Source organism: Protopterus annectens, chromosome 1.part0, assembly GCF_019279795.1.
Source record: "Protopterus annectens isolate FY-2018-M chromosome 1.part0, PAN1.0, whole genome shotgun sequence".
NCBI lineage: Eukaryota > Metazoa > Chordata > Ceratodontiformes > Protopteridae > Protopterus > Protopterus annectens.
Window position 1 is genome coordinate 1,901,406,528 of NC_056725.1, and position 19,551 is coordinate 1,901,426,078.

The 19,551-nt window shown below is 38.9% G+C and overlaps 1 protein-coding gene across 1 annotated transcript in view; it reads right to left on the minus strand.

Annotated features, from left to right (window-relative positions):
• MYO15A (myosin XVA) overlaps positions 1-19,551 on the minus strand; it is a 1,299,796-nt gene that overhangs the window by 609,867 nt on the left and 670,378 nt on the right. Inside the window, exon 44 of the mRNA XM_044070057.1 lies at positions 6,642-6,717. Coding sequence (XP_043925992.1) covers positions 6,642-6,717 — 76 coding nt within the window. The remainder of the gene's footprint in view (positions 1-6,641; positions 6,718-19,551) is intronic.

Consider the following 19,551-nt stretch of genomic DNA (forward strand, 5'->3'; position numbering starts at 1 on the left):
AAGAAAAAGATCACTGTATGCTTTATTTCGGAACTGTTACTAAGTTGCTTGCAGCTATTTGATTGGAGGCATTAACAAAGTACGAATTAAATGTATTCATTGGCTCACAATAAAAAATACCTAACAGAAAACAAAATTGGGGAGTACCTAGCAAGAGTTGTTAACTTTCAAAAGAAGGTACTACACCTTTCCAGAAAACTTACTGCTCACAAAGTAATGGGCTTAGTTCCTTTAAATGGTTAAAATCCTTTTCACTGCCTTTTCAGATTTCATGGTCAAAACAATTTGTAGTTTAATCAGTCCATCTCCCAGAATGGTATATATTTTTGAAGGATAACCAGTAATTTTAAAATGTATTCCATCAAGGAAAGAGTTGACAGATGAGAGTTAACTGACAGGTAAACCACTTGTTAGCAATACCTGTAGGAACATTAGATATGTCAGATTAGGACTGATTTCCTTTATATGGTCTTGTAGGTGTTGATCTGGTGGATTTGTCCAAACACAAAAGACTGGGGAATGGTCACCAAACAAGTCTATGTGAGGTGGTCACTTAAACAGTCGATACTTCTGTGTTTGCCCAGTTAAGAAATAAACAAAAAGAAAAAGTACTCATTATACATGTTGCTCTTGCGTAGAAGGCCTTTTAATAAGAATTCATTCAGAATGGGAGGAGCTATCACCCCAGAGTTATTTGTGAAAGGAAAGGTAGATGAGTGTTTGGAAGACTTCATGAAATTAAATAGAAGATGTAGCAGAGCTAAAGAGAAATAACTGAACCTTCTTAAAGTTAGCTGATAAAACAAATTCATCATGCGTGATAATCAGTCTAATTAAAAAATAAAGAAATTGAAGAAATAAGTGCCTTGAGGAAGGTACAGTCAAAAATAGATTGTTGGGGTCGCATTCAGGGCTGTGTCCCTTTGTACCACATAATCAGCTATTACATTAACATCATCATAACCAACATGGAGATTGGGGTGGCACAGTGGTGCAGTGGTTAGCATTGTCACCTCACAGCAAGAGGTTCTCTGGTTCGATTCTTGGCTGAGGTACCAGCTGTGTAGAGTCTCCATATCTTCCCTGTGTTCGTGTGGGTTTCCTCCAGGTGCTCTGGTTTCCTCCTACATTCCAAAGACATGCTGCAGGTGGATTCGACATTCTAAATTGGCCCTAGGTATGACTGTGCATGAGTTCCTTCTGAGGAAGGCTGGGCACCAAGCTGTCAACTCAACACCATAAAACTCTACTGCCACTCGTTCTGCAGACACCAATGGCCTGCTTTGGCGACCCCTAATGGGAGCAGTCGAAAGGAGAAGAAGACAACCAGCATGGAGATTACTTTTTTTAATGTAACTTGTCTGTTATGTCAATGTCAATATCTAAGAAACTTAAGAAGGTATAAGTGGATGAGATACAGACAGCTATCCTGTTTGCTTACTGTGCTGCATTTGACAGACATTCAGCTTTCCTTGGCTTGTGTACCCTCCTTCATACATACGCGCACACCCTTAATGCTTTACTGAGTCCGGCTTCATTTCATTACTATCCATATATGACATCAGACTTTTTTGTAAATGGCATAATTTATTTATTTACTTTTATTTACCCTTTGTGCACCTGGTTAGTCATGGTAGGCCAATGGCCTCTCTTCCGAGGAGACTCAAGGTGGTATCTATACCAACTAGGGGAGACCTGGCTAGGATGCCGGTGAAATTCTTTTCTGTTTTTGTTAAATGCCATAGGATCTTTGCCTTTATATTTCATCTTAAGGATGGCACAATCAGGAGTGCAGTCCCTCCCAGCCGGGCCTCACTGCAGTATTAGAAAAATGAATCCATTTCCCTGGGAGATAAAATCCACAGCCTTCTGACATTCTAGCACCAAAGGGGAATATGCTACCTTCTGAGCCAGTGATAGGTTGTTAGAGATGATAGAATCACTAGCTAGGAGGGTAAGATTCTAGGTGGCAGCCTAGCCTCCCTTGCTGTGAGAAGCTGAGGACTTATATTTTGCTGATATATCTAATGATTCCATGGAAAAGTATGTAATATAGTATTGGGGAAATGCTATATTTATTTATTTATGTGCCAACAAGGTAAGAAAACTGACCAATTGCAGACCCTTGCTATAGTTATGGCCTGGTCCACAAGGCTAATGGTATACAATATGTGTAAGCAGCTTACAGTACCCAGTAGATGGCACCATGGCACAGAGGAGTAAATCTCTGACTGTGACCTAGATAACTCAAGATTGCTTATCAATTTGGGTTCTGAAGAAGGTATCCAGGGGATAGGATTGAGCATCTACACCCAGCTTTCCTGTTCTGGGGGAGGGAGGATGCTCAATTTGCAGTGCTGTTGGTTATTAGTAGAAGCTGGAAGAATGTACCATTAGGACAGGGTCAGCCACATGCAAGGACTGACAAGCAACAAGTTGCTCTGTAGCTGAGGTGACTTCTGTAGAAGCATGCATGCATTGAATAGACCAAACAATGTAGTCCCCAAGTTAATGGAGTGAAACGTTCAGCAGCCATGCGGCAGTGGGGAGGGGGATCCAAAATCAGAAAACCCACAATTTCCTGGATGATGGCACTGGAGCACACAAAAGTAGATAGTCAGCAGGTGTGGTGGAGAAAAATTATTAAACAACAGTTGAGTAGCCAATAAACTAGCATAGTTTTGTGAGGTGGGACATAACCTACAAAGACACAGAGGTAGTTTAATTTTGTGTACTGTTTGCAAAATCATGTTTTGTTGATTGTCATTTTGTCAAACACAGTTAGATGACATGACATCTTGTCAAATGTGAAAAACGCTTGGCTCTAGGTGATTCGGTCATGTTATCTAATGTCTAAGAAAATGTTATCTAATGTCATCAAATGGGGATGGGTATTTGCCAGTAATAAATGGGTTAAGGACCTGGCCTACTCCAGCCAACACCAGGGACCCATACTAATGGTGAGAGGGGGTGCATGTGCCCTACTGAGCAGTGTGTGCATGCCATAAAGCCCAACAGCTCTGTGTCAGTAAGCTACTGGCCAGTCGGTGTCCACTTGTCCAGCCTGAATTACCTGGGATAGCTTTATTGAGAGAAAGCTGGACATAAAACTAATCAACATACCAAACCTAAATTAAGAATCAGTGTTGGTTCACTGGCAGGATGCAGCTTGGAAGTAGATGACAATGCTGGTATAGAGGAGTCTGGATATCCTGTGTATCCAAGAGACAAGATGGAAGGGCAGTGCAGCAAAGCTACTTGCACTGGGATCCAGAGTCTACTACTCAGGAAGAAGACAGGCTAGAAATGGTGTGGGAATTGTAGTGAGAGTGAGACTTCAGAAGACAATTAATGATGTCATCAGAATTAGTGACAGACTCATGGCTATCAGAATCTGGTGTAATGATGGGGCAGTATTCATAATCTCAGCCTATGCCCCACAGCAGAGTTGTGATAGTAGAGAAAAGAGGCATTTCAGCGAACACCTCTTCAGCAATACATACACAGTGAATGCACAAAACCGCGAAAGCTGACATCAGCGATTTCTTTCCCTGGGAAAAAAATCGCTTGGCCATCTCTGTAAGTTTGCCATGTTTCCCACTGTAGTGCGATCTCGGAGTTGGTATATATATAGTTAGGGGTGGTGTGGGGGGCGAAGCCCCCCACTTTGTTATGTTTGTAATGATCTATTTATGTTTTGAGGCAAGTGATTTTTTTTCAGTGATGTCAGTGTTCACAGTGTTGTGCGTTTGCTGTGTATTTGTCGAAGAGGCGTTCGCTGAAATGCCTATTCAGTTATTTAATATAGACCCCATTCATACAGCAGTTGCAGGACCTTCTAGATAAAGCAGGGCAACATGAATTGGTGTTGATAATGGGCAACCTGAATGCAAATATCAGGATCGACAGAACATGATTTGAGGGCTGCCTGGGTCCACATGGGTGGGGCAATAGTAATAAGGAAGGATAGGGCATTTTAGACTTTCTTCTGGCAAATGGCTTAACAGTAGCCAACAGATGGTTCACAGAGCGAGACAGTCACAAGATCACATTCAGTGATGGCCAGCATCAAATTGGGTAGACATCCTCCTAGTTCAGAAAGGGCACTGAGGTAGGATCTGGCTCAGATGAGGTCACAACAGATGTGATAAAGATGCAGGATGTGATAGGGAAGAAATGGCTCCTGAGGGAACTCATAGCAGTGTGGAGAGAAAGGAGTATCCCGGATGACTGGAGAATAATCATACTTGTGCCAGTGTACAAAAGCAAAGGGGACATCCATGACTGTGTGCAGTACAGAGGTATCAAACTCCTGTCACAGTCAATGAAAGTTCTGGAGAGGGTGATTGATAAGTGGATATGCAGAGTAGTAGAAAGTAAGATGGGAGATGAACAGTTCAGATTCAGATCAGGATGCAGCACAACTGACCCCATGTTTACAGTGAGACAAACAGTTGAGAAGAAGCTAGAGACGAGGAAAGAGTCCATCTGGGACTTTGAGAAAACATATGACAAGGTCCCAAGAAAGCTAATTTGGACAGTACTGCAGTGGTTCAAAGTGCCAGAAGCATTGGTAGAATTAGTGCAGGCTATGTACAAGGACCCAATGAGTCAAGTACAAACAGTGTTCGGTCTCACAGAGGGGTTCCCAGTGGGAGTGGTTGTGCATCAGGGTTCAGTTCTGATCTCACTGCTGCTCATACACCTGGTGATGGACTATATTAACAAACAGGATGGAGGGGACAGATCAATAAAGTTACTGTATGCAGATGATGTGACATTGCAGGTAGACTTTGAGCAAAAACATCAGCAAAGGATAAGGAAATGGAATGTAACACTGAAGGAGTATGGGATGAAACTCAGTACAGATAAGACAGTGGTAATGACATCAAATTGGGGAAAGCAGAAGAAGCTGAAAATTGAGATAGAAGGGAAGATAGTGGAACAGGTTAATAGCTTCAAGTATCTGGGAGGGGTGGTTGATGAGAAGAGAAGTCGGAATGAACAGGTCAAAGTTAGAATCAGAGGGGATGTAGCCAACTGACGGAGTGTTAGCTGTAGTGAATGAGAGAAGAATGCCAAAGAAGCTGAAAAGTAAAGTGTACAAAGCAGAAGTGTGACCAATACTGCTGTATGGTACAGAAACTTGGGCAGTAAAGGCAGAATAGATGAGGAAGCTAGAGATGATGGAAATGAAGTGCCTGAGAAGAGTGGTGGGAAATACACTGTGGGATAGTCAAAGAAATGAGGACATAAGAGCAGAAGTCAAAGTAGCTCCAATTGCAGAAAAGATCAAAGAGAACAAATTACAGTGGTTCACGTACATGTGCAGAAAAGGCAGAAGACAATTTGGAGAAGAAGATTTGGAATAGACAGGAAGAAGGTAAGAGGAAACGGGGACATCCAGCAAAGAGGTGGATGGATTGTGTGAAAAAAGATCTGTGGCAGTCAGGCATGAGTGCTGAAAAAAGCAGGAGTGTGGCACTGAACTGAAAGTGATGGTGACAGTTAACACAACACCCCAAATCAATGCAGGAAATGGGAAACAAGAGGGTTGATGATGATGATGATGATTATGAACTATGCAGCGGGAAACTTTCCTTTCAACGCCACAGTTTCTCCATGTCAGGGCAAAGGGCAAGCTCTTGGATTCAGCAGTTTCTGTGCAAGCTTTTTTGACATCAGATTGAATGAAGTGTGATTTGATAAATATTATGTTAATCAATAATATGGTAGCTTCAGAGATACCATTCAGGCTCTCTATTGATACAAGAGGTCTAAAGTGAACTGAGACCCTGGAAGTGTGAGAAAGAAACAACTGTTTGCTGCCCTTATATGATGCCTGTAGCAGGACAGGATACCACTGCAGTCAACTAAAAGGCAGTGTTTTAAAGCTTTGTTGTATACTACAGTGTAGTTGCCTGTTTGACAGGAGCTGCTTACAATACATACAGAACTTTCTCTGGGATTTGTTACAGCTGAGTGTGTCTCTAGGCGTCTCTGCAGTTAACTCCTACTGCGCCTCTAGTTGTCAAATATTGCTTGTTCATATTTACATTAATAACTTCAAAACCATGCTACATAGAAGGTATCAAAAGATTTCATCTTGAACCATACATGATGGCAAAAACAATTTATTGATATCTGACCTCTGTCTAATGCAGCTAAATCTATATTGAATATTATTGGTATACAGTTTATTTGTATTGTAATAATTTTCATATTTCTCTAAATATCTCAACATTCAGATAACACAGACAGAACTGCATAACCTCATATGAAAGATCATAGCTGTATGAAGCAAATCCTGTGGGCAGTATGCGTCTTGCTTGAATGGTTACTCAGATATCATCATCTGTTTATACATTAAAAAATTAATATTCACTGTCTTTATTTTCGCTTATAAAATCCAACTTAAAGCATCAAACTGAATGAATGCCACTAACGTAAAGATTAATTTATCCTGAATAGTTTGCCATTTACAGTTTTTTTAGTAACGTTTCAGAGATATGAATATTTGTTTGAACTATAAGGTGATAACTTCATTTTTTTAAAGGCTCAGGCCACACCCACTGGGAGTTAAAGGTTCACACTCAAAAGAGCTGTACAGGAGGGAATGAGTTAACAGTGATATTACCTACCAAGCAGCGTTTTCATCTTCATTCGTTCTTCTTTAGTTATTCTGATGCAGGCCTCAGAGAAGGTGTCAGTGATGATCTGTAGAACGTAAAATAAAATACTGTCAAAAAGTTATTCATCAACCGCAAAGCAGATGATACATGTACAGTTTGAAAACTCCCCTTCTTTAAACTAGTTTCAAAATTTGAGAAACTGGCTAAAATGAAGTCCTGAAGACAGACAAAAGATATCAACTATTTAGCCTATTGCTATGGTTTAAAGTAAGGTATACTGTAGTATTCAGTAGATGTGCACCTGACTTAAAGAAACATTTTCCCTTTTCACATCATTCAAAATGTATATTACCAAAAGGTTTGGGAATCCAATTTTTGTTTTAAACCACAGACTTACTGTAGCTTGAAGAAACTTGGATATATTCAGCTATAGCTAATGCACATACCTCTCAAATGTCCCTGATTTTCAGGGATGTCCCTGATTTTGACTCAAATTTTAACTCTGTTCCTCTTAATCCCTCCTAAAACTAGTGACTTTTGGAGGACAGGTGGTGAATTACACTTAATGAATAATGACAATAATTAAGAGTTATAAACTTTTTACTTCAGAAAATGTGTATTAATTCATATGCTCTGATTCTGTCAATGTTTTAAGTTAATAGTACTAATATTTTAAAAGTGTCCCTGATTGTCCCTGATTTTTTCTTGACTTGTCCCTGATTCTGTCGAAATTTGTCCCCAATTGGTTGAGAGGTGTGCTAATGCATATTGATGTATATTTTAAAACATTTTAAAGAACAGCAACACACATATGCGTCTAGCTATTACATTACCTAAACCAAGTCACGTGATTACTTTTTGAAATTCTTCTTTGCACTTTTTGTAATTTTATTAATACCATATTACTTCAGTTTTATGTATCACTAGGTTGTTATGAGAGGACTATTCATGTGATAACAAGTAGTTAAGCCTATCTATTTCCAGTCAGCAGAAGAGTAAGCTAACCAATGATGCATTATATAAATGCTGCAGCAGGACACTGAATGAATATAGTGTATTTATTGTGAAGTGCTTGTGAGAAGGTGGTGACACATAGTGAAGTATAGATAGTTGATAGAACCATCCATAGTGTGTTGATTATAGGGTTATGAAAGTATAATACCAAGGACTTTAACTGACCCTGCCAGCAGCAATATATTTGTTATTAGCATTAATTTCTTATGAACTCTTGAGAAAATGGAATAAACATCTAGCACATGTGAAAATGTGTGATAATGTTGAAAAGTTTAAATTTAATTTGGGCATGTAATTTGGAGATGAGAAGTTTACTTTGTAGATAAGCAATTATGGCCTCTGACTACCCCTGGCAAATGCATATATGTATGTTTTTATATATATACATATATATATACACATACACACGTACATATATGTGTGTGTGTGTGTGTGTGCCCGCATGCATGTGTGTGTATATATGTGTGTATAGATGTACAGCATGCAAATTGGGGATTTATAGTTTAAATTAATCCACTAAGCACTTGCTCCATTTAGTGACCTATCACAACATTTTTCTGACATGTTCACAATTGTTTCCATTACTGGGTGAATGGGCAGTATGAAGAATCAGAAAATGAAGACAATTTATACAACAGCAATCAGAAGAGGCAGAAGTAGATCAACATACTTCACCTAGGAAGTGAACGATTACATGGTTATAGGGCTATTGCAAAGGTAGCAAAGCAGAGGGGTGATCATGCAGTTTTGTTAGACAGGAATTCTGATCCTTCTGATTTGGTTAATACATACGAGTTACTGTACAATATTCACAGTTAATGTGCAAAGTAGGCTTGTATTCTGTGAAGGCGCTGAGACAGATGTAGCTGTTTTATACACGGAGTACAGGAGATGCATGTTGTGCATTATTAAAGCAGTTGCAGATATGTCTCTTCTTCAGCCTTTTCCCTGATGACCCTACATTTGTAAATCATACCTCTTAGGACAGAGTTTTCCAAATTTGTTTGAATAATTTTAGAGAAGTTTTTTTCCCCTTTTGCCAGATTAAATGGGGAACCAACTAACAGCACACCTTTATGGCTGCACAAGGAATAAGAGGAGTTGCTAAATATTTACTTTATTATGAGAGTGAGGAGAGTGTCCATTGTTAATTAGTTTAAAGGTCAAAAATGTAGCAACAGGTAACCATTTTAGCTTTAGTTGTGGTGTAACAGGGGTGCTTTCATTAGTTAGAAGGAAATAGAAATTTTAGGGTTTTATTCTTGGCAACTTGTGCTAATATGGCACTTTGTGATGAACTTAAACCAGTAATGTGTAGGAAAATATGCTAGATGAGAGGTGGGAGGAAATTTATGACTACAGCTTTTCCGGTGTTTGCATGTAGCAGATGGGAGAGTTTGCAAGAAATCTTCAATTGTTTAAACTTGTCCACTAGCTCTAGTGATAGTGGAAGGCTGGACATTGACCCATCCATGCATCTAGGTATGTTTACTTGGTAACAGGAGGTAAAGGATTCACTTTCCAGGTAGTCACCAGCTACAACAGATCACGTCTCTATCTTATACTAGTGGCATTTCACAAAGCTCAGTGATGGGTCCTCTACTTTTAGTCTTTGATGGGTACCCATCAACATGACATTGGGTTTGGAATAGTTTATACATCAATTATTATTGACGAAATAGTTTGCTAAATGGCTGAATTTTTTTCCAAAAGGATCTGTGTAGATTTCTTTTTTGTATAATTACTTGAAATTAACTAAGTCAGTGTCATCTGCAGATAGGATGAATTGTAGGCTAGGGAGATCTAGGGTGAGGTCATTGATAAGCAAGGCTAAAAGCAGTTAGACCAGCACTGAGTGTTGCTGATCTCCGTAGCACTGGAGACCACCTGGAATAGCTAAGTAACATTTGAAACATCTTTTAATATCCTCAGAGATTCTCTAATGAGCAAGTTCAGAAATAAAAAGCTCACGGTCAGTGGCCTCCAAGGTTCTTTTTAGGTTAGCGAATATTGCTCCTCAGATTTGTCTGTTTTCCATATTTGACAGCACTGTATCTGTAAGTGCATATGGCTTTGATTGTACTATAACTGGACCTGAGGCCATATTGTATATCTATAAGTAAATCATAGGTATTGATAGCTTCTAGAGTTTGTTGCTGTATCATTTTTTCCAGTAGTTTAACGAGAGGGCAGATGTGTGCTATGTGCCTGTAATTTATTGCTGAGGATAGAGAAGGAGTTTTAGCAAGAGACCTGAGTAAGGAATATTAGAAGTTGAAGGGGTTAGAGTCTGAGATAAGGGTAAAATGGAATTTGAATGTCATAAGGCACATCTCACATTTTAAGTACAGTTGGGTGCATGTGTTCTGCATGGGAATAGTGAAAATAAATATCCTCAGTCACTTTTTTTCTGTTTCCTTGTGGATAATATCTTTAAAATGAATGCATGGTGTTTCCAATACCTGGATTACAGAGGGTCTGTTTATAGTGGGAGTAAGTTTTTTTCCTGTTGAAGGTGCTAGTTTAGGTGGATGGGAAACCAGTTTAGATTTGAAGGGGCTAGTTTAGGGGGACTGGAAATCAGTTTATTTCAGAAAGAATATATTTCTTAATGTTGTTGAGACAGGAATTAATTGAGAAGGTTGGATGAGTAAATTGCTTTATGGCTCATCAGAGCTTCTTAAGCTATCCTAATAGTATTTGTGCTTTCTTTAGGAATTCATATTTGGGCTTATTTTGCAATACAACAGTTACTTTTTAGATTGTGGCATATTGCATGTGTTGGAAGGTTTGAAAGATCATGCTCCATAGATACCAGACCTTGTCCTTAAGTTTTGCTGGCTTTTTAGATGGAGAGTTAGCCCCCCCCCCTTTTTTTTTTTTTTTTGCAAGTCTGTTAGATTTGATTGGAAATAATATGTGCCGTATTGGATTTAGCAGGTTGCAGAAACTAGACAGGGATGAGACTAGTTTATCATTATAAACATAAGACCAGTTAATTGTAACAAGCTCAGCTCTAACAACAGGTTCATTTGCTTCAGGCAAGTATCAACTTTTCTGTCCAGATTGGGGTGTAGTTTATAATTTAAAAGTATAAGAAAGTAATAGGGAATGCTCACTTAGCAAATGTGGCAGAATTTTGATGTGCCGGAACTATTCTGTATTATCGGTAATCACAACATACAGTAGCACATATTTTGAATTAGGATTTGCTTTTGCAGGATTGTGCCATTACTTCAGTAAAGTTATAGGAGGTTAGGTTTCTGTTCAAAAGAGATTTATGGTTATCTAACCAATTCATGATAGGGAATTCACCTAGGAGCATCAGTCTTTGTCCCTGTGCATTTTCTAATTTCTTATAGGTTCATATGTGTATACTAGGATGATGACCACTAAGGCCCTTATAAGCCTAGCTATGCAACCCAGATGTGAGCCACACATTTGATTTATATAGGTGGTGATTTGCTGATTGTCTCTGTCCATTAGAGATGTAGGAGCCAGACCAGGGTGAATTTCCAATTATCCATCCATTGGTCCAGGTTGTGCTTAAAAAGAGATAAGGAGGAAATCTGCTTCACATGAATGGGGAGCTTATTCCAAAGAATGTGAAAAACATATCTGTCTCCTCAACATGTCCTATTTATGTCTCAAGGAAAATGTAGGTCTTTTCATCTAGTAGTTCTGATGCTGGTTTTTTTTTTCTTTTTTTTTGTTTTTTTTTTGCAGATGTGCAAATGTTCATCAAAACAGTATCCAGGGATGCCTCATATGCCAGGCAAAGATCACCTCTAAGAAGTCAGTATGATACTGAATGAAGAGACAGGACTTTGAGGAGATCAGTATAGGACTTCATGTTTACTCCCTGTGTTCTTTCTGTAAGGAACCTTTCTGGACATTCCATTTGCTGCTTGTGTCTGATCAGGTCCATACTGAAGGGGGCATTGTACTCTCTGTTGTGTTTCATGAGGGCTACGTACAGTGGTATGATGACCTATCTGGACCTACATACCATGCCCTTGTTTATACGTTGAGAAACATAAAAGGATTTTTTTTTACTGCCTTGGACACATGCTGGTTGAAGGCTAGGTTACTATCTACACAAGCTTCCAGATCTTGCTTACTGAATCAACGTTTAAGGATATTTTACTGATGACTTAGTCACCCATGGAGGTAGACTTCCCAAAAGTTACTGTAATGCATTTATTGGCATTGAGCTTTAAGCCATTGCTGTAGGACCAATTTTTTGTCTGTATTAGACCTTCCTGAAGGGTGTTCTCATCTTGGGGGGAGTCAATGACTGCTGTTAGTGTGTATTCATCACTGAACTTGGTCATCCAAAAGTCTTTGACATTGGCTTTGACATCTGAGAAGTATATGTCAGAGGAGTGAACACAGCACAGAGCCCAAGGGGACTGCACTGGTGACCAGCCTCTTCGTGGAAGTGGGCTCACTGTTTCTAACCTCTGGCTAGTTATCTAGCATGTTATAAATGGTTTATACCTAGTTCCATACATTTGTTGAGAATGGCCGAGTGGAGTATTGTATCAAAAACTTTAGCCAGATCTAGCTAGGCAGTATGCACCGTTTTCTCCTCATCCATTGCCTTAGTGACCTTTTCAGATAAGTCTACCAGATTCAGTAAGCATGACCTTCCTTTGACAAGGCCTAAGCTTGGATGGATCCAGTGTCTGCAGGTCTCCTATATCTTTGTTGATAATTTCCATGATAATTCTTTACATGACTTTGCAAATATGATTAGTCAGACTTATGGGTCTGTAGTTTCCAAGATCTGTTGAAGGTCTTCTCTTATGAAGGAGGATGACCACTGCAGTCCTCTATTCATATGGTACAAAGCCTGTTTTAAGGCTATAGTTAAATAATGAATCCAGGGGTCCTGTTAAGTCATATTGTAGACTATTCAGAAGGCATCCCGGGATGTTATCAGGGCCCATTGAGGCCGTGTTCTTGGCTTTAGTAAGTGCAGCCAGTACATATTCCATAGTTATAGATGGAGGGGTTATGTTTGAGGTTATTATTGAGGGGATGGTTGGGGGTGGGGCTGGGAAAAATTGGAACTGAATTGGTCTACTAACAGGTTTGCTATATTACCAAGCTCAGTGAATATGGCACCATTAACCACCAGTTCAGCACATTGTTGTGTGCTGCCTTTGAGGTTTCTGACATAGTTGTAGAAGGCCTAATGGTTATCTTTCACCTGGGAGGCTATCTGAACCTCAAAGTTGTCTTTGTTTGGCCTAATTAGCCCTCTTAGTTGCCTATTTATTTTGAGTTGAGAATTTCTATCTTTATGGGAATTACCCTTCCTGATTTTAGCCATAATTGTTTTCCCTTTTGTTGTATTTCCTGTTTAATTTGAGATGTCACCATGATGGTTTATTTGTTTCTAGGGCTAGTGCTGGACTTACTTCTGCTAGGTACAGCAGCGTCTATGCAGCCATTGACATGGCTGTACAGAGTTTCTGAGAGAAAATTACCATAGACTGCTGTGTTCCCTCAGTTTGGTGGTGCACTGAATTCTGACAATCCATCACTTAATAAAAGGTAATTTGCTTTGGAATAGTTCCTAAATGTAACTGGTTTTAATGGGATTATGGAGTTGATTTTGATTTTGAAGGAGACAGCTTTATGGTTGGACATTACCAGGGTGGATGAGACATTGGAGGGAGTGTGCAGCGTTCTCCCATATTTGTAAGCACAAGGTCCAGTATGTTGGTCTCTGTACCTGTAGATTTGAGGTTGTATAGGATTCCCAGTCTATAGAGGGGTAAAGTGTCCCATGAGTAGGGTGTTAAATTGGACGGTAAGTGTCCCGGTACATCCATGTATGCATTGTAAGCTTCTTGGGACATGGAAGGTAACCTTTAGCTGGCTAGGATATGGTACCGGATTTTGTCTATGTTGATCTGCATGTGGAGGAATTCTAGTGTGGCATCCTGTTTGACCACCCTAGAGGTATGCTTGTTAGTGATGTATATTCTTGGATACAGTCATTTACTAGTGCGGCAGAAGAAGAACAGATGTAAAAGACACAGTTATTATGGCTAGCCCACTATTCATAGTTTGTACATGTAACACTTGAAACAAAAACACATGCTCTTCATTGGTCGACATAGTGTGTTTAGCTAGGGCACTGCATTCCAACCCCCTTCTGGTACAGTAAACATGATCTCTTACCCATTCTCTAAGACAACGGTTTGTCTTCCCTACATGGAAATAAAAACATACCCTGCAATGTGCCACATAAACCACATAGCTAAACACACTATGTCGACCAATGAAGAGCATGTGTTTTTGTTTCAAGTGTGTGGGCTGGGGGACCATATTAATCAGACAGACTGTGTGGAACTACAGTGGATCTTGAGGTTGGGGGCCCATAGGGGGCTGGGTCTTAATGACACAGTCTCCCTTAAACCAGTGCTAAAGTCCAGAAAATTAAAATAAAATAATAAGTTAGATTCTATGTATTATTGGAATATATTTTTTCTGTGTTCTTTAGTTTTATACATGCACCCTTTAGTATTATTGAATTTGGTGTGTATATATGTTTGAGATTATGTATTGTTACATGTATTGAGCTGTGCAATATAAGTATCTTTTAAGAACTTAGATTATGTACTAATTTGAACAGAGTAGGAGGGTTGACAGAGGTTTATGTATCTGATTGGTGGTTAGTGGAGTTTGAAATGGGTATTTAAGTAAAGTTTAATTGATTTCTAACTGTCTGATGAAGCAATGTTGATCATTACGAAAGCGCTCACTTAATAAAACATTGGAGTTTTATTCCTTGTGGATTATTTTACTTCTTCCAGTTACCTTTAGTGTTTGGGTAAATTTATTGCTTGAACTGTTTGTGCCTCACTTATTTGGTTTAACTGGGAAGATTTATAGTTATTGGTCAGTAAAATGGCACTCCACCCTCTTTCCACACCTCCCAGTCACCACCGGTGTACAACAAGGTTTTATCCTTGGTTCCCTCCTGTTTAATATTCTCACCAACAGCCTCCACACATTCAGACAACAGGCCTCCCTAATACAGTGCACAGACAGCGCCACACTCATTTGTATATCTGACAATGTGTCAAACCTCGATAAAACTATGCAGAAAGCTTTAACAGGAACTGAAACATTGTTTTGTAACTCACAACTCATGGTCAACCCTAAAAAACCTTTCCCTCAAATCTCTCTCCTATGAAAAAAAGTCCTCTATCTTGATAATACAACCATTGAAGTTACTTCTAATAAGAAATTGTTATGGATAATGGTGGATGATAATTTTAAATTTTACCTGCATAGACAAAATTGCATAAGAAAAACTCATCAAAAACTAGGGATGCTTTATAGAGCCAAAAACTTTCTCTCCACTGCAAAAACAGCTACACTTGCCACTACTTATCTCCTCCCAACACTTCTTTATGCCGCTCCCATCCTTATTAAACTAAAGACATCAGAAAAATCAAAACTTGAACAATGCTATAACAAAGTTGCTACATTTACAGCAAATACCCCTTTCAGAACCCACCACTGTATAGCACTAAAAAGCCTAAATTGGTTAGAAGTAGCCCGTCAACTAACATTTACACAGCTTCTTACCACCTATAAAATTATCCAGAATCTATCTGCTTGTCCAGCACTAAATAACACTCTACACAACTATGTTCCCAATACAATCCAGTGAGCAAAATCTTTGTTTGTCCACAAACCTATCAAATCTGCTTGGCATCTTTTGTATTCGTACCATATTGCTAAGGCCTGGAACGCCTTACCTCTATCCATCTAGTTGATACCCTCACTCCCATCCTCCAAAACCATTCTGAAAGACTTCCTAGCCAAACGCTGGCTCTGTTCCTTCTCAACACTAGGATAAACTATATTCCTAAATGTGAACAAATGCCTCTTCATACCTTATGCCTCCTTAGCCTCCTTTCTTCACTCCATTCCTCTTTGTATTACACTAACTTAACTTTAGTTTCTCTACTGACTGTCTAAAATTTCTCTAGCTATTAAATCATTGTCATACTATGTCTGATTTGGTACAAGTATTTAAACTGTATTTTTTTTGTATTATTTTTAAAGAGTGTAAGATTATTGTTCTTAAATGTTTTGTAAAACTTCTGAGCTTTTCTACCAGGGATTCCACTGAAAATGGGCTGCTACCCAGTTGGACTTTCCTGGTAATCGAATGCCAATAAATAAATAAATATGTGGTCCTAAAACTTCGTAATACAAAAGCTTTTAAATAAAATAATAATAATAATAAAATAAGTAACATCAGAAGCTCCTTCCTAAAATAGGGTGGCAAACTTTAATAAATACAGAAATAAAAAGTAAGCACTTTCATTATTACTCAGATTGAAACATCCGGTGTTGCTGAAAATATTTAGGAGAACCAACTTAAGTGTTTGCATTATTATAAGAGGTAATAGTTCTTTTCCCTTTATACATCTCCTGATAAAATAATTTGCAGTAAAATAGTAATAAGAATGTATCTCATTTTTAGCAGTAACATAACCAGCGGTAAGTAGCCATCTTAGTTGTAAATACACTATAATAATAACACCTGTGTTGTATTCAACTTCTAGTGGCTCTTTGAATGGGGCTTTTCTTTCTTGGCCTCCACACTGGAAATGCACTCTGGGTAAGCTGAACAATGCCAGTTATCAAAGGAAATAAATGGGTAAATAAATTACATGTAATTCACTTATACTTAGGCCATAATGATGTTTACGCTCAGCATTGTGTGACACCTGCAATGCTATTAGTGCAGGCAGCGTGCACGGTACCATGATCCCAGATCTGTGGAGTGCATTAAAAGCACACAGTCATCAACATGAATTAATCAAGCTACTTAAGTTGCATCATTCCGTAGGACATTTAAGAAGTTAAATGTGACAGAAAATAATTAACTTTAAAATTTTAAGCAAAATATTTACTTAATTTAATGATTTTTCGTTTGCACTTAAACTTTTCTTCTTTTCATATCACTATCTTGCCTAACTGCACAGAGGTAGTGTACATTTCATTAATGCAAATCCTGCATGAGTGAACGAACTAAATGCTAAAAACAGTGACAAGGGCACAACCTTCTTGAAAGTATTGACTTATAAGGGTTTGATATTTGTTCCTGGAAAACAATCACGGAATCACTGTATACTACAACTTTGAATGTATTCAGTGCTCTAAACAGCCAAGCTGTCTAAATTTGGTATATATTTAAATTAAAAAAGTACATACGAGTGAAGCATTTGTGTAAAAAAACTTTCCAAGCCATACAAAATAAAACTGCCGCATGTAGATGAAGGGGGATATTATTGCTCTTCTCACAACTATTGTTCGATTATCTTTGTCAATAAAAACTTTGCTGAAAGAGCCAAGGAGGATGGAAAAGGGTGGCATTTTTGCATCTCACCCATTCCAGGAGGGAGGGGATGGGGACTTCAGCCTGTGATTTAGCACTCCATGGTGATGGAGGCATGCCATGACCGCAAGGCAGATTAGCATTCCATGGTGATGGAGTGATGCCATGACACGCACACAAACACACACACACACACACACACACACACACACACACACACACACACACACACACACACACACACACACACACATTAAACTGTACAGTATAGGGTAGGGCTGGTAGACATTAAACTTTGCACTACGGTGTAGGGCTGGAGCTGACTGATGTTACATGAAGTGATGCCTATGATATAAGCAGCTCATTCCAGTGAGGGCTTCCTAAAAAATATTTCCCTGCCATACATGAGAAGACATGATATGTGTGCTCCTAGAGGCTCCTCTGATGTTTCCTGCCAACTTTCCAACCCACCTACATTGAAACAGATCCCAGACCTGGGGCAGTGGGCATAATACTAGGGACACTAATGTTAGGAGGAATAGGAGCAAAGCAGATGGTTAGCCAGAAGGTATGCAGTGAGGAAGGGGTCAAAAAAAGGGTCTCTGAGTGTTTTAAATTAGAGTTCATGATTAAAAACAATAGCATGCATCTAATAATGATGAAAAAGCTTAAAATAAACTACCTGAAAAGTGGCTTATGGTTACTTTTCCTTCATATGCTATTACATTTGATTTGACTGTTCCCTTCAGTCATTATTTTCACTTAAATATGCAAGTAGTTTGTATACTTTTAGTCAAAAATTAGTTGCAAGATATTATTGAATTTAAGTGATGATTGATGATTTTTTTGGAAACTGTTGAAGAATTGTGAATGCAGTTTTTCCAGTTACCCTGCTGACAAGGTGATGAAGTAAATCCCTTTTCCATTTTTTTTTAGATATGAGGCAATCTGGTGTAGTGTTTAAAGCACGGGGCATCAAACATGCAGACTAGGCCTGTTGTTAACCACCTGCAGACTACAGTAATTTCTTTATTGCCTTGGAAAAGGACCTCATGTCTTAGTGACCCCAACTGATTTAACTAACAGAGGTCTGTGATGGGAAATAACTGCCAGACACCATTACTGCTAGAAATGTTCATTATAAAGTGACACACAGCTGCTGCAGAGCTGCACAAAATGTAGGGATACAGGGAGAATGACAGATGGTATACACTTCTTACCTCTGCAGTAACAGCAGATAAATGCTTCATAGCCTTACACCCTGCCTGATTGTAAAATGTAGGGATACAGGGAGAATGGCAGATGGTATACACTTCTTACCTCATCAGTAACAGCAGATAAATGCTTCATAGCCTTACACCCTGCCTGATTGTAAAATGTAGGGATACAGGGAGAATGGCAGATGGTATACACTTCTTACCTCATCAGTAACAGCAGATAAATGCTTCATAGCCTTACACCCTGCCTGATTGTAAAATGTAGGGATACAGGGAGAATGGCAGATGGTATACACTTCTTACCTCATCAGTAACAGCAGATAAATGCTTCATAGCCTTACACCCTGCCTGATTGTAAAATGTAGGGATACAGGGAGAATGGCAGATGGTATACACTTCTTACCTCTGCAGTAACAGCAGATAAATGCTTCATAGCCTTACACCCTGCCTGATTGTAAAATGTAGGGATACAGGGAGAATGACAGATGGTATACACTTCTTACCTCTGCAGTAACAGCAGATAAATGCTTCATAGCCTTACACCCTGCCTGATTGTAAAATGTAGGGATACAGGGAGAATGGCAGATGGTATACACTTCTTACCTCTGCAGTAACAGCAGATAAATGCTTCATAGCCTTACACCCTGCCTGATTGTAAAATGTAGGGATACAGGGAGAATGAAAGATGGTATACACTTCTTACCTCTGCAGTAACAGCAGATAAATGCTTCATAGCCTTACACCCTGCCTGATTGTAAAATGTAGGGATACAGGGAGAATGAAAGATGGTATACACTTTTTACCTCTGCAGTGACAGCAGATAAATGCTTCATAGCCTTACACCCTGCCTGATTGTAAATACACTGTCTCTGACAGCAAGATATGCTTGATAAAATATATACCTGCTTCAGTGTGTTTTACCTACTGCACAAATCATGGTCTCTAACTGTGTTGTAAATGCAGTTTAATGTTAGCAATAATTTCTTCAACAGTTTGAAGGACTTAATAATCTATTGGTGACATAATGCTGTTAATGCACTGAAGAGTTTCCCCACAGCAAGCATAAACTAATGCAAAATGTGCAACAAAGGAAGGATTTCTGGGTTACTAGTACTCATTATGACATTTCCGGGAACCATAAACAGTATAGTGAAATAATATTAATAGGGCTGACACTAATTTGTAAGAAAAACATAGCTGTTTGTGCCTTCTTTTGTTCACAAAATACAAGTACCTATTCATAAACACAGAAACACACACACGCACACACACGCACACACACACACACACACACACACACACACACACACAC